Source organism: Scyliorhinus torazame, chromosome 14, assembly GCF_047496885.1.
Source record: "Scyliorhinus torazame isolate Kashiwa2021f chromosome 14, sScyTor2.1, whole genome shotgun sequence".
Taxonomy (NCBI): domain Eukaryota; kingdom Metazoa; phylum Chordata; class Chondrichthyes; order Carcharhiniformes; family Scyliorhinidae; genus Scyliorhinus; species Scyliorhinus torazame.
Genome location: NC_092720.1, coordinates 61,285,875 through 61,299,877, shown reverse-complemented (window position 1 = coordinate 61,299,877; position 14,003 = coordinate 61,285,875). Strand labels below are relative to the sequence as shown.

At 50.0% G+C, this 14,003-nt stretch overlaps 1 protein-coding gene across 3 annotated transcripts in view; it reads right to left on the bottom strand.

Moving 5' to 3' along the window:
* The window catches only part of dis3l2 (DIS3 like 3'-5' exoribonuclease 2), a 426,581-nt gene that overhangs the window by 340,344 nt on the left and 72,234 nt on the right, over positions 1 to 14,003 (bottom strand). For 2 of the 3 annotated variants that reach the window (XM_072474282.1, XM_072474283.1), the window contains exon 3: positions 5,207 to 5,347. In XM_072474282.1, the coding sequence (XP_072330383.1) occupies positions 5,207 to 5,347 (141 nt within the window). Of the gene's footprint in view, positions 1 to 5,206; positions 5,348 to 7,531; positions 7,605 to 14,003 lie in introns of those variants that run through there. The other variant, XM_072474285.1, reaches the window with a different exon arrangement.

Sequence of the window (14,003 nt, the reverse complement as noted above, 5' to 3'; positions counted from 1 at the left end):
CAGCTCATCCTTGCCTTTGTTCAGTGCGCCATACACATTAGTTTTAACTGAATCTACCCCAGCCTCGCACACGAGATCGAGACATTGCCGCTATGCAAGGCTTCACACCTTAATCCTTCTTCCAGACCCATCACAAACTCTTCCTCCCACATGGCCTTTATCTCTTCCATGGACGCCTGGTCCTCCTCCATAATCCTGCTGTAGATCACCGAAATAGTCCCACTCTCTGATCCCACACCGATAGAGCCCCCTCCAACAACAATGATGACGGTGACTTAGGAAAGCCTTTCTTGTGAAATTTCGCACCTGCATTTACCCGAAAACCTCCTCACGCTGGAGCTCATAATTCACCCCCAGCTCCTCCAAACTTGCGAATCTCTCCTCCAAAAACAGATCCTTCATTTCTTTTACCCCTTTCTCCTCCCATCCCCAGAACCCGCATCCATCCTCCCTGGCTTGAACCCATGATTCCTTCTGATTGGCATCACCCTGGACCCTGCCATGAACTTGAAGTGCTGTCGGAATTGCCCCCAAATCTTCAGCGTGGCTACAACCACAGGATTCTACGGACACTTCCCCGGGGCGAACGATAGAGGAGCCGTTGCCAGCACCCGCAGCACTGACCCTTCACAGGACCCAGCGTCCATCTGCACCCACAGAGCCCCCATCTCCTTATTCCAACCCCGCAACCTTCTTCGCATTCACCTCCCGGTAATAGTACAACAAGTTCGGAAGAGCCAAGTCCCCCAACTGCCGCCCCCTTTGGAGCACTGCCTTCCTTATGCTTGCTACCTTTCCCTGCCCATGCAAACAACGAGACTAGTCTATCCACCCCTTGGAAAAATGCCTTTGGCAAAAAGACCCATAGACACTGGAACAAAAAAAAAGAAACCGTGGGAAAATATTCATTTTGACTGCCTGCACCCGACCTGCCAACGACAAAAGGACACTATCCCATCTTCCCAAATCCTCCTTCACCTTCCCCATCAGGCTTGTGAAATTTATGTTATGGAGTCATGCCCAGTCCTGCGCTACGTGTACCCCCAAGTACCTGAAGTGAATTGTTGCTACCCTGAATAGCAAACCTCCCACTCCCAACCCTGCAGAAGACACAACAAAATATTCACTCTTCACCAAATTCAATTTATATCCCAATAACGCCCCAAATTTCCCTCGCAACCCCATTATGTCCATCACCGATGAGCCCAGATCCTAAACTTACAGCAGCAAATCATCTGCTTACAAAGACACCCAATGTTCAACACACGCCGTCCCCCACCTTCCACAAGCCGAAACCCCTCAACGCAATAACCAAGGGCTCAATCAAATGCGAACAAGAGGGACATGGGCACCCCTGCTCCATACTCTGCTTATGTGTAATTCATCTGCACATATGCTGCTGGATCCTTCGTAAAATAATTTTACCCAAGCCACAAACTTAGACCCAATCCCAAACTACTCTAATACCACAAACAAATAACTCCACTCCACTCAGTCAAATACCTTCTCCTCATCTAACGCCACCAACACCTATAACTCCTTCCCCTCTGCCGGAGAAAGCACCACATTCAGCAGCCGCCACACGTTCAACAACAACTGCCTCCTCCCCTTGACGAACTCTGTCTGATCTTCCCCCACCACCCTCGGAAGACACTCCTCCAGCCTTACTGTCAACATCTTAGCATTGCATTGGGAGTGTCCCTTTAAGAAATGTTTTTATCTTATCACATGGCTTTAGTGATATCATTGTGTGGGTGGAGCTGGGCTGTGGCTCTGAGTTTTTACTTTCGCTTTGAGTTTGGAGCTGGTTTGTGGCTCTGTGGGTTTTGCTTTCGCTTTGAGTTTTGGACTGGGTTTTGAACTACACAGGTTGAAGGAAGTGTTTCTCCACCTTTATTTTAAAAGCTGTTTCGAGCCTACTTGATAGCTTAAAAAAGATAATTGCTTTCTGGAAGGAATTCAAACCTGCTGTTTGAGATGGGGAACAGAGTATCACTAACAAGTCTTATACCAGTAAGTGTGCCGTCTGCTGGGCCACATCTTTGAAAAGGGGTATCTGGTTTCACTTGGATCTGGTTATTGAATTGGAACAGTTAAAGGGGGAATTCATTAAGGATTATACATAGATTACTGTAGCTGCATGGGGTCTTTAGGTTTGTAATTTATAATAATTCTTACTGTGTGTTCATAAAAATGTTAACTAAATTTGTAGAATAAAGCTTGTTTTTTGATTAAATGTGCCTAAGAACTCTGTTAAATAACACCTGATAGGCAGGCTCTTGTATTCATCGTAACCAAAATCAATAAACAGTTATAGGTCAGGTGAACTCCATAATATACTTTGGAGTTTTCTAAACCCTGGCCCATAACAGCATCCATATACAACCAACACTCCACCAGATCCTTCTCCTTTTTAAGTAACAACGGAATGGATGCCTGTTTCATTGTTTCTGGCAATCCTCCCTTTACCATTGCATCCTCAAACATCAGCTGTGCTAACTAGTCCTGAAACGTCTTATAGAACTCCACCAGAAATCCTCAGTGCCTTACCTGACTGCATCTTCCCTATCGCTGCCTGCACCTCCTCCACCCCCAATGGCTCCTGCAACCCGGCCCTCTCCTCCTCTCCCACCTCTGGTCATTCCAGTCACCCCAGAGACTCCCTCGTATTCATCCTCCAGTGGCTCTGACTTATGTAAACCCCAAAGAAGTCCTCAAACAGCTTATTCACCTGCTCCAAAGCCACTGCTCCCATTACATCCCTAATCTGCATGATCTCCCTCGCCGCTGTCTGCTGACGGAGTTGGCCCACCAGAAAATGACTGACCTTCTCACCATACTCATACACAACCCCCTATTCTCGCCTCAACAGCCGAACTGCCCTCCCCATAGAGGAGATCAAACTTCACCTGCAACTCCTTCCTCCTCACCAATAGCCCAGGCTCCAGATCCTCCGCATATCTTCCATCAACCTCCAGAATCTCCTCTATCAGCCGCTGCCGCTCCACGTGCGCCTCTCTATCCACCTTTGACTTGAATGAGATGATCTCACCCCTCACTACTGCCTTCAGTGCTTCCCAAACCACCAACGATGAAGATTCCCCATTTTGATTAAACTCCACATACTCCTGAATCACCTTCCCCATCTTGATGCAAAAATTTGGGTCTGCCAACAAGCCCCCACCCCCCATCTCTCTCCTGTGGAAAACTCACCCAGTATCATCCCCATCCTCTCACCATTCACACCTCCCAGGCCCATCGAAACCTGCCCATACAGGTTCCAACAAATGCGGCCCCTCCCCCACTCTCATTCACCAGCAAACAATATGTTTGCTAGCGCGGCAGTCCCTGTCAGAGCACCCACCCCCACATCGAAAAATAAAGCACACCAATTCCAACGGTCCCCCACACCCATCCAAACTCCCCATTTACTGCGTCCGAACAATAAAACCCAAACCACCCCGACCCAAACTCACATTACATAAAGGCGTTAACTATAACATCCATACAAGGAAAATACAGCAAGAGAAAAAAAAAATCAGTCAAGGGCAGCACGGTGGTGCAGTGGTTAGCACTTCTGCCTCATGCCGAGGACCCGGGTTCGATCCCGGCCCTGGGTCACTGGCCACGTGGAGTTTCACATTTTCCCAGTATCTGCGTGGGTCTCACCAACACAACTCAAAAATATGTGCAGGGTAGGTGAATTGGCCACACAAAATAGCCCTTAATTTTGTGGGGGTGGGGGGGGAAGGAAGAGAGATAGAGAACTGGATACTCTTTACTCGTTTTTCTTAAACGAAAAACTCAGTCAAAAACCATCAAAGTCCAACCTCAGTCCAGTCCCTGGCCTTCTGCCTTCACAAATGCCTCCACTGCCATCTCATAATAATAATGTCGTTGTGCATGGCCCGCTGCTTTACAGCACACCGAAGGAGACCACACCAGGTCGCACTTTGCGCTTGTACAACATCTCCTTGGCTCACCCGAAGATCACCAGCCTCCTTGCCAGTTCCGTTGTCAAGTCCTGGCATATGCGTAGACCCTTGCCTTCCCACTCCACCTCGCGCCTCTGCTTCACAGACCTCAGCACTTTCTCCGTCACCTGAAAATTAGGAAACAGACGATCACCGCCCTCAGTGGTTCGTTCGTCCTCGGTTTTGTCTGGAGCAACAAGCGGGCCATATTCATCTCATACTGGGAGGAATCCTCCCCATCCATGGCACTAGCATATCAGCGAAGTATTCTGTATGCCTCCGACCCTACACCTCCTCAGACACTCGCAGGATCCTCTGATTTTGTCTCAGCCCTCTGTTGATCTCTGCCACCCTCCGCAGCTCCTCATCCATCAACAAGGTGAACTGGTCGCTGTGTGATGACAAGGCCTCCTCCACTGCCTTAATTTTCTCCCCCTGCTCCTGCATCGCCGAACATCACCCACTCACGCCTTAAGCGAGGCCATCATCACCATCCGATGCCTTTCAAAACGCTTTGAAAACAACGGTTCGAAATCTCCAGGTATCACTTCAGTCACATTCTCCACCGTGATGGGCGTGGCCCCACTTGACAAGCTCTCTCCCACCATCTTTCCTCCTACTACACCCCTCACCACGCTCAGCGGCAGACACTTGCTCACTGCCTTTCTCCCTGGATTCTTCTCTCTGGTTATTGACATACTATAAATGCCCCAAACCTTCCCACAGGTTCTCACAAACAAATCTTCCCCAAAAACTGGGCATAAAGGGCCTAAAAAAGACTACTCTGGCAGAAGCCACAAAACAAACGATCTCCACCTACATGCCGCAACCCGAAGTCCTAGAATTTGTCTAATCTTTATGCGGTGGCTAGAGACACACGCTGGATGCTTTCAATAGTTAACAAGGTTTATTGATGAAAGGCAAAGGCAGATAAGTAACAGGCAGAGAGCACAATACAACAGGTCAAATCACTTCAGCTCCGGGGTATATCTAACATATTAAAAGGTCGACCAGTTCTTCCAGGAAACTCTTTTAAGGCAACATTTACTCACCTCAGAGCAAACTGTACATTGAGCAAGATGATTTTAGGTTACACAATGTTACTTGGTCTCACCATGAAAACTTTCAAACAAGCTTTTTGTTAAATGCAATAATAAATTTACAATAAACATATTTTTGGTTTGAGCAAGGAACAAAACATCTGCACCATTCAGATTTTTAAAAAATCATACCTTTAGTGATCACAGGTTTAAAATTCATTTTATCAGTTCCTTCCAGCAATTCAGTTTTTCTTCTTTCAGAAGGTTGATTACTTTTGACTGACTCGTGACTGTGCTTAGCTTTTGGACCAGGTTGTTTGTCTGAAATTTCACCTGAAAACAATCAAAATATTTAATGTATATGGCCTGTTCTTCCTTTATACTCTAGCAGAGGACTAAGTCAAATATAGAAAGGTACAGAACAAGAAAATTTCCACAGTACTTCTAGCCAGTCCTAATACCTCTCAGCCCCAAATATCCATTCAAGGCTCACCTTGAATTTTTTCACATTATCTATCCTTACTATTTCTTAGCAGTTTATTTATCTCATTAATTCCACTGTAAACTGGTTTAATCTAAACTACCCATGTCCTTTCTTTCTAATTGGGAGTCTGTGTTCTACAGTTTGCAGAAATCCCAGAGGAACTCCTATTCCCTTAAGTGACAGCAATATCGGCCTTCACCATTCTCATTTCCAGAGTAAACAATCCCAGGCTTCTCAATCTCTCCTCATAACTCAGGTGCTTTAAACCAAGAATAATTTTAGTTCCTCTTTTTGGTAATGGCCCAAATGCCTGAATTGCGTGCGGCAGCAAGACAGTACCAGACGAAGCTGCACTAGTCACCTTCCAAACCCACGACCACTATCATCTAGAAAGACAAGAGCAGCAGGTACATGGGAACACCACCACTTGGAAGTTCCCCTCCAAGTCACTCACCATCCTAGCTTGAAATATTTTGCCATTCCTTCAATCACTAGGTCAAAATCCTGGAATTCCCTCCCAAATAACACAGTGGGTGTACATACATTGCATTGACTGCAGCGGTTGAAGAAGGCAACTCACCACCACATTCTCAAGGACAATTAGGGATGGGAAACAAATGCTGGCCTAGCCAGTAAAATCCACATCTCGTAAAAATGAATTTTGAGAAACTAGTGCCTTACACATCAATTTATCACCTCCTAGAATTTGTGTCATTCATCTCTGGCTAATGATCCCAAGATCCAGTTGACTTTCATTACCCCTGCTTCACTGTGGTTCATTTTGGACTGCTATCCACAAACACCTCCAGATTCCGCTCTGGTGTTGCAGGGTTTCCTCTGGGATGTGCGGGTTAGGTGGATTGGCCATGATAGGTTGCACCTTAGGGATGTGCAGGTTAGGGGATGGACAGGGGAGTGGTAGGGTGCTCTTTTGGAGTGTCGGTGCAGACTCAATGGGCTGTGTTTTCAATTGAACCTGTTTTCGGACAAAGCGCTCCACAACTGACTGAGGGGAAAGAGCTCTTCCCCCCCCTTCTGGCACTTATGCAGGTCTGTGTCACCCTGGTTACTGACCTTCCTGCCACAGTTTCGCTGCATCTACTGAATCACAACCCTTCAAAATTTTCAACACATCCATCGCGTCTCCTCTTGACCTCCTCTGCTGTTGGGAGAACAACCACCGGCTTCTCTGGTCTCTCCACATGAACTGAGGTCCCTCATCCTGGTGCCATTCCAGTAGATTTACCCTCCACCATCTCCAAGGCATTGGCAGGCTCAGTGAGTGAGCAGAAAACCGGCAAATGGGATTCTCGGCACAACATCGAGGGCCGAAGGGCCTGTTCTGTGCTGTACTGTTCTATGTTCTATGTCCTATACCAGAGGACCAATTAATTTAACTTCCCCTTGTTTATTTATTTTTCTCTGGACTCGTTACTTTTCCATTTGTCCACATTATGTGCCATTTGCCAACCATTTTTCCGTATTCAGAACCGATCTAGATCTCCTTACAGATTTAGGTTTGCTTCATTATTGTTTAAATTTCCTTCCTGCAGTTATGTATTCTACAATCTTATTTTTTTTGGCAGGGGAACCCAAGTTTCTATGTTTACTGGTCCGAATAGGAAAGTAAAAAAATGTATCTGTTTAGCCGTGTTCCCCAACATTCGTCACCTGACAATGAAGCTGCAGTGACTTCCTGTTCAAGTCACCAGTTAAATTTATATTCAGGTTTTGATGTCGGTGCTAGCATCTACATGCATCCAGAAAGAAGGATCACACTGACTTTGAAGAGATATTCTTCGCACCTGCTCATTAAGGCAGATTAAAATTTAGAAAAGGGTCCCATGTGGCTTTCTGGCCATTAAACAACACAAGTAAGTTAAAGTGCCCTCCTGCCAGTTTCCATGGAGTTAGAAATGCTCAAACCTGGCTCTGTGTTTAAGAGCTGTAAATAATTTGACGAGTCAACAAAAACACAGTTCACAATTAAATGCAACTTTTAAAAAACTCAGTTATAATGAACAAAAACTCACAAGTTAGCTCCTTTGGTAGGTTTAAGGAGCGCAAAAGAAAAGCTGCAATAGGGGTCAGTGAATTCACAATGAGTCAAACTCGAAAGACAAGAAATTCCAGTTACGCTTAAATCATTAACCACTCCTGCTGGCAGATTAGCAATCCCATAGAGCCAATCATGATGAGCCAACTGGTAACTTCTGATCAGTCTGAACTTGTCATATGACTTCACCGAGCATTCAGAGCAGAATTAGACCACACAAGAGCGCAAAATCATGGAGTGCTGGATGATGCACTATCAATTACAACGAGACGAGAGTAGAGAGTAATCGAGGCTTTATTACACAGAGATGTGTGGCCTCCGACAGCTGCTGCCGAAATGGCTGCAGTTCGGAAAGCACACACATTTATACTCCGCCTACTGGGCGGAGCCAGCAGGCAGGGATCTACCCCCGTACCTGTGTATACCGTAATACCTCGTATGCAGTGCAGTATATACAATATAATACAACAGTGGTGACTACCACATTCACCCCCTGTTAAAAATGAGTCCAGAGTGGGTGGTGGAAAATTAGTTACAGGTTGTCATTAAAATTTCAGAGAAGGTTACAAGTTTAGACGGTCGGGCGCCTTGATCCGTCGTTGAGAGCACCACAGTGCTGGTGGTGAGTCAGGCGTCGGCTCGGTCGGCGGTGACTCCGGGAGCGTCGACATCCTCTTCATCCCCGGGTGGGACAAGGGGAGGACGGATTGTCCTGGAGCAGGGGCTGTGGTGGGGGGCGCTGGGGGAAGGGAGGGTGGCGCTGGTGGAAAGGGGGGGGCTGTGTGGGGACCCAGCTGGTGCCAGGTCCCTGAAGGAGACTGTGCCTTGGTGGCCGTCGGGGTACGCTACATAGGCATACTGCGGGTTTGCGTGGAGTAGCTGCACCCTCTTAACCTGTGTATGGTTTATGGTGTACATGTATAATGTATATATATGTACCACAAGGATCTGTTTTGGGGCCACTGCTGTTTGTCATTTTTATAAATGACCTGGAGGAGGGCGTAGAAGGATGGGTGAGTAAATTTGCAGATGACACTAAAGTCGATGGAGTTTATGGACAGTGCGGAAGGATGTTACAAGTTACAGAGGGACATAGATAAACTGCAGAGCTGGGCTGAGAGGTGGCAAATGGAGTTTAATGCAGAAAAGTGTGAGGCGATTCATTTTGGAAGGAATAACAGGAAGACAGAGTACTGGGCTAATGGTAAGATTCTTGGCAGTGTGGATGAGCAGAGAGATCTCGGTGTCCATGTACATAGATCCCTGAAAGTTGCCACCCAGGTTGAGAGGGTTGTTAAGAAGGCGTACGGTGTGTTAGCTTTTATTGGTAGAGGGATTGAGTTTGGGAGCCATGAGGTCATGTTGCAGCTGTACAAAACTCTGGTGCGGCCGCATTTGGAGTATTGCGTGCAATTCTGGTAGCCGCATTCTAGGAAGGATGTGGAAGCATTGGAAAGGGTGCAGAGGAGATTTACCAGAATGTTGCCTGGTATGGAGGGAAGATCTTATGAGGAAAGGCTGAGGGACTTGAGGCTGTTTTCGTTAGAGAGAAGAAGGTTAAGAGGTGACTTAATTGAGGCATACAAGATGATCAGAGGATTAGATAGGGTGGACAGTGAGAGCCTTTTTCCTCGGAAAGTGATGTCTAGCACGAGGGGACATAACTTTAAATTGAGGGGAGATAGATATAGGACAGATGTCAGAGTTAGGTTCTTTACTCAGAAAGTAGTAAGGGCGTGGAATGCCCTGCCTGCAACAGTAGTGGACTCGCCAACACTAAGGGCATTCAAATGGCCATTGGATAGACATATGGACGATAAGGGAATAGTGTAGATGGGCTTTAGAGTGATTTCACAGGTCGGCGCAACATCGAGGGCCTGTACTGCGCTGTAATGTTCTAACCAACGGGTCCGCCTTGTGGAACCGCACGTGCTTGCAGAGGAGAACAGGTCCTGGAGCTGCCAGCCACGTTGGAAGCGAAACCCCGGAGGTGGACTTCCTGGGGAAGGCAAAGAGACGGTCATGGGGGGTTTCATTAGTCGCCGTGCACAGGAGCGAATGGAGTGAAGGGCGTTGGGGAGGACGTCCTGCCAGCAGGAAGCCAGGAGATTTCTGGACCGTAGGGCCAGCTGGATGGCCTTCCAGACCGTCCCATTCTCCCACTCCCGTGCCCGTTTCCCTGGGGGTTGTAGCTGGTCATCCTGCTCGAGGCAATGCCCCTGTTGAGAAGGTACTGGCGCACTCGTCGCTCATAAATGAGGATCCCCGGTCGCTGTGGATGTAGGCGGGGAACCGAACAGAGCGAAGATGGTGTTGAGGGCTTTGATGACGGTGGCAGACGTCATATCGGGGCATGGGATGGCGAAGGGGAATCTGGAATATTCATCGACCACATTGGGAAAATACGTATTGCGGTCGGTGGAGGGGCCCTTTGAAGCCCACGCTGAGGCGTTCAAAGGGGCGGGAGGCCTTCACCAGGCGCGCACGGTCTGGCCGGTAGAAGTGCGGTTTACACTCCGCGCAGACCTGGCAGTCTCTGGTGATAGCCCTGACTTCCTCGATGGAGTAGGGCAGATTGGGGGTCTTAATGAAGTGATAAAAGCGGGTGACCCCTAGGTGACAGAGATCGTCGTGCAGGATCCTGAGTCGGTCCACTTGTTCGCTGGCACATGTACCTCGGGACAGAGCATCGGGGGGCTCGTTGAGCTTACCGGGGCGATAAAAAATCTCGTAACTAAAGGTGGAGAGCTCGATCCTCCACCACAAGGTCTTATCATTTTTGACCTTACCCAGCTGCGTGTTGTTAAACATGAAGGCAACCGACTGTTGGTCTGTGAGGAGAGTGAATCTCCTGCTGGCCAGGTAATGCCTCCAGTGCCGCACAGCTTCAACGATAGCTTGGGCCTCCTTTTCGACGGAGGAGTGCCGAATGTCAGAGGCATGGAGAGTGCGGGAAAAGAATATCACTGGCCTGCCTGGTTGAGGATGGCAGCCAGAGCAACATCTGATGCATCGCTCTCGACTTGGAAGGGGAGCGTCTCGTCGACCGCGTGCATCGCGGCCTTGGCGATGTCGGCCTGGATATGGTTGAAGGCCTGGTGAGCCTCGGCCGTCAGTGGGAAACCAGTGGAATGGATGAGTCGGCGGGCCTTGTCCGCATAGTTAGAGACCCACTGGGCGTAGTACGAAAAGAACACCAGGCATCGTTTGAGGGCTTTGGGGCAGTGGGAAAGGGAGAGATCCATGAGAGGGCGCATGCGATCGGGGTCGGGCCCTAGAACTCCATTCTGAATATCATAGCCGAGGATGGCTAATCGGTTCGGGCAGCACGGTAGCATTGAGGATAGCACAATTGCTTCACAGCTCCAGGGTCCCAGGTTCGATTCCGGCTTGGGTCACTGTCTGTGCGGCGTCTGCACATCCTCCCAGTGTGTGCGTGGGTTTCCTCCGGGTGCTCCAGTTTCCTCCCACAATCCAAAGATGTGCAGGTTAGGTGGATTGGCCATGATAAATTGCCCTTTGTGTCCAAAATTGCCCTCAGTGTTGGGTGGGGTTACTGGGTTATGGGAACAGGGTGGAGGTGTTGACCTTGGGTAGGGTGCTCTTTCCAAGAGCCGTGCAGACTCGATGGGCCGAATGGCCTCCTTCTGCACTGTAAATTCTATGATAATCTATGAACACACACTTCTACTTGTTGTAGGTTAGGTTGAGGAGTTTGGCGGCGTGGAGAAATTTGGAAAGGTTAGCGCGTGGTCTTGCTGGTCGTGGCCGCAGATGGTGACGTTATCCAGGTACGGGAAAGTGGCCCACAGTCCGTACCGGTCAACCATTCGGTCCATCTCCTGTTGGAAGACCGAGGCCCCATTAGCGACGCCGAAGGGAAACCCGAGGAAATGGTAAAGGCAGCCGTCTGCTTCAAACGCGGTGTACGGACGGTCCGCCTTGCGAATAGGGAGCTGGTGGTAGGCAGATTTCAAGTCCACTGTCGAGAAGACCTGGTACTGTGCAATCTGATTGACCATATCAGATATGCGTGGGAGGGGCTACGTGTCGAGCTGCGTGTACCGATTGATGGTCTGACTGTAGTCCACGACCATCCTGTTTTTCTCCCCCGTTTTCACCACTACCACTTGGGCTCTCCAGGGGCTGTTGCTGGCCTCGATGGTACCTTCCCGCAGCAGCCGCTGGACCTTGGACCTGATGACGATCCTGTCCTGGGCGCTGTACTGCCTGCTCCTGGTGGCGACAGGTTTGCAATCCGGGGTGAGGTTTGCAAACACAGAAGGCGGGTCGACCTTAAGGGTCGTGAGGCCGCATACAGTAAGGGGTGGTAGGGGCCCACCAAATTTCAGGGTTAGGCTCTGGAGGTTGCACTAGAAGTCCAGGCCGAGTAGCAAGGCAGCGCAGAGGTTGGGGAGGGCATAGAGCCGGAAGCCACTGAACTCTATGACCTGGATGGTGAGGGTGGCGGTGCAATACCCCCGGATCGCCGTGGAGTGGGATCCGGAGGCTAGGGAGATTCTTTGGTTAATGGGGTGTACCCCGAGGGAGCAGCGCCTTACCGTATCGGGATGGATGAAGCTCTCAGTGCTCCCAGAGTCCAGAAGGCAGGATATCTCATGCCCGTCGACCTTCACCTTTATCGACGTGGTCACGAGGTTGTGCGGTCGGGACTGGTCGATCGTGACGGAGGCGAGACGCAGCTGGTCGTCGGCGGTTACAGGCGATGAGCGGCCCGATGAGTTGCCCGACAGGCAGGGGTCCTGAGACGCGGAAGATGGCGCCGCCCTCGGGCCGCACGTGTCCTGGGACAGGCAAGATGGCTCTGCCCATTGGTTGTGAGGCAAGCAAGATAGTGGCGCCCACGGGCCTCACGTGTTGTGAGGGGAGCGAGATGGCATTGCCCACGGGCCGCAAGTGGTCTGAGGCGAGGAAGATGGCAGCGCCCACTGGCCGCACACGGGGGGTGCAGGGTCAATAGCGGGGATTGAGCGGGCCTGGCACGCTGCAGCAAAATGTCCTTTTTTGCCGCAGGCCTTGCAGAGCGGCTCCGCGTTGGGCAGCGCTGCCGGGGTGTTTTGTGTGTCCGCAGAAGTAGCACTTGGGTCCCCCGGGGTTGGTTGGCTGCCGCGCGCCGCAGGCGTGGGGTTAGCTGGGGGCGGTCGCTGATGGGGTCCACGATGGCCGTTGATGGGGTCCACGATGCCCAGGAGGGGTGAGCCGTGCGGTTGGGGGCATAAACCTGTATGTTGCGTGAGGCGACTGTGAGCGAGAGCGCTAGTTTCTTGGTCGCTGCAAGGTCAAGCGTAGCCCCTTCTAAGAGGCGTGGCGGATGTAGGCCGACCCTATGCCCGTAATGAACGCGTCTCTCATTAGCAGGTTAGAATGTTCAGCGGCTGAAACGTCCTGGCAATCACAGTCTCTCACCAGGGCGAGCAGAGCATGCCAGAAATCTTCCACAGACTCACTGGGAAAATAGTGCTGCGTGGACAGGAGGTGCCTGGCATAGATCTTGTTGGTCTGCTGAGCGTAGTTCTCCTTCAGTAGTGCCGTGGCCTCTAATTAGGTAGGCGCGTCCTGGATGAGGGAAAGACATCGGAGCTCAGCCGCGTGTACTGAATCTGGAGCTTCTGGGAATGGGTCTGTCGCAGATCCAATGTATGATTCAAAGCAAGCTAGCCAATGTGCGAAGTCCTTTTTGGCGTTGTCTGCTTGAGGATGCAGCTGCAGGCGATCCGGCTTGATGCGGACATCCATCTTTGTAAAATCTCGGTGTAATAAATTGATGCACTATCAATTATGAAGAGAAGAGAGTAGAGAGTAATCGAGGCTTTATTAGTCAGAGATGTGTGGCCTCCTACAGCTGCTGCCGAAATGGCTGCTGTTCGGAGAGCACACACATTTATACTCCGCCTACTGGGCAGAGCCAGCAGGCAGGGATCTACCCTCGTACCTGTAGTACAGGGGCCTTACCGTAATGCCCTCGTATGCAGTGCAGTATATACTATACAATACAAGAGTGGTAACTACCACACTGGACAAGATATAAGTTGAGATCAAGATCTCCCTGTGAAAGGACGCGCAATACCAGTATAGTTAAGCCTGGGAGAAAGTTAAAGTATTATCAGAGAAGAGGTGGTGGGAACCTGTGCTCTCCCTCTTTGTGGGGGCCCCACGTCATGCCCCCTTCAATGACAGTGAGTCCTGCCTCAATAAAGTTAATACCCTCCTGACTCCACCCACCCTCAGCTCACACAATGCAAGCACAGAACCCCAAAATCACTGCTTGACTGTGTTCCTAGCTAGCTACCAGCTGCTGGTTATCTAGCCTTGCCTGGCCTCTACTCTCTCTCCCCTTCGCCGCCCAGTCAGTTGTCACCCAGCCCAGCCCTCTCTCACTCAGTCCTGCTGCCTCTGATCAAGTCGCCCTGATCCCATTTTCCTGCTAC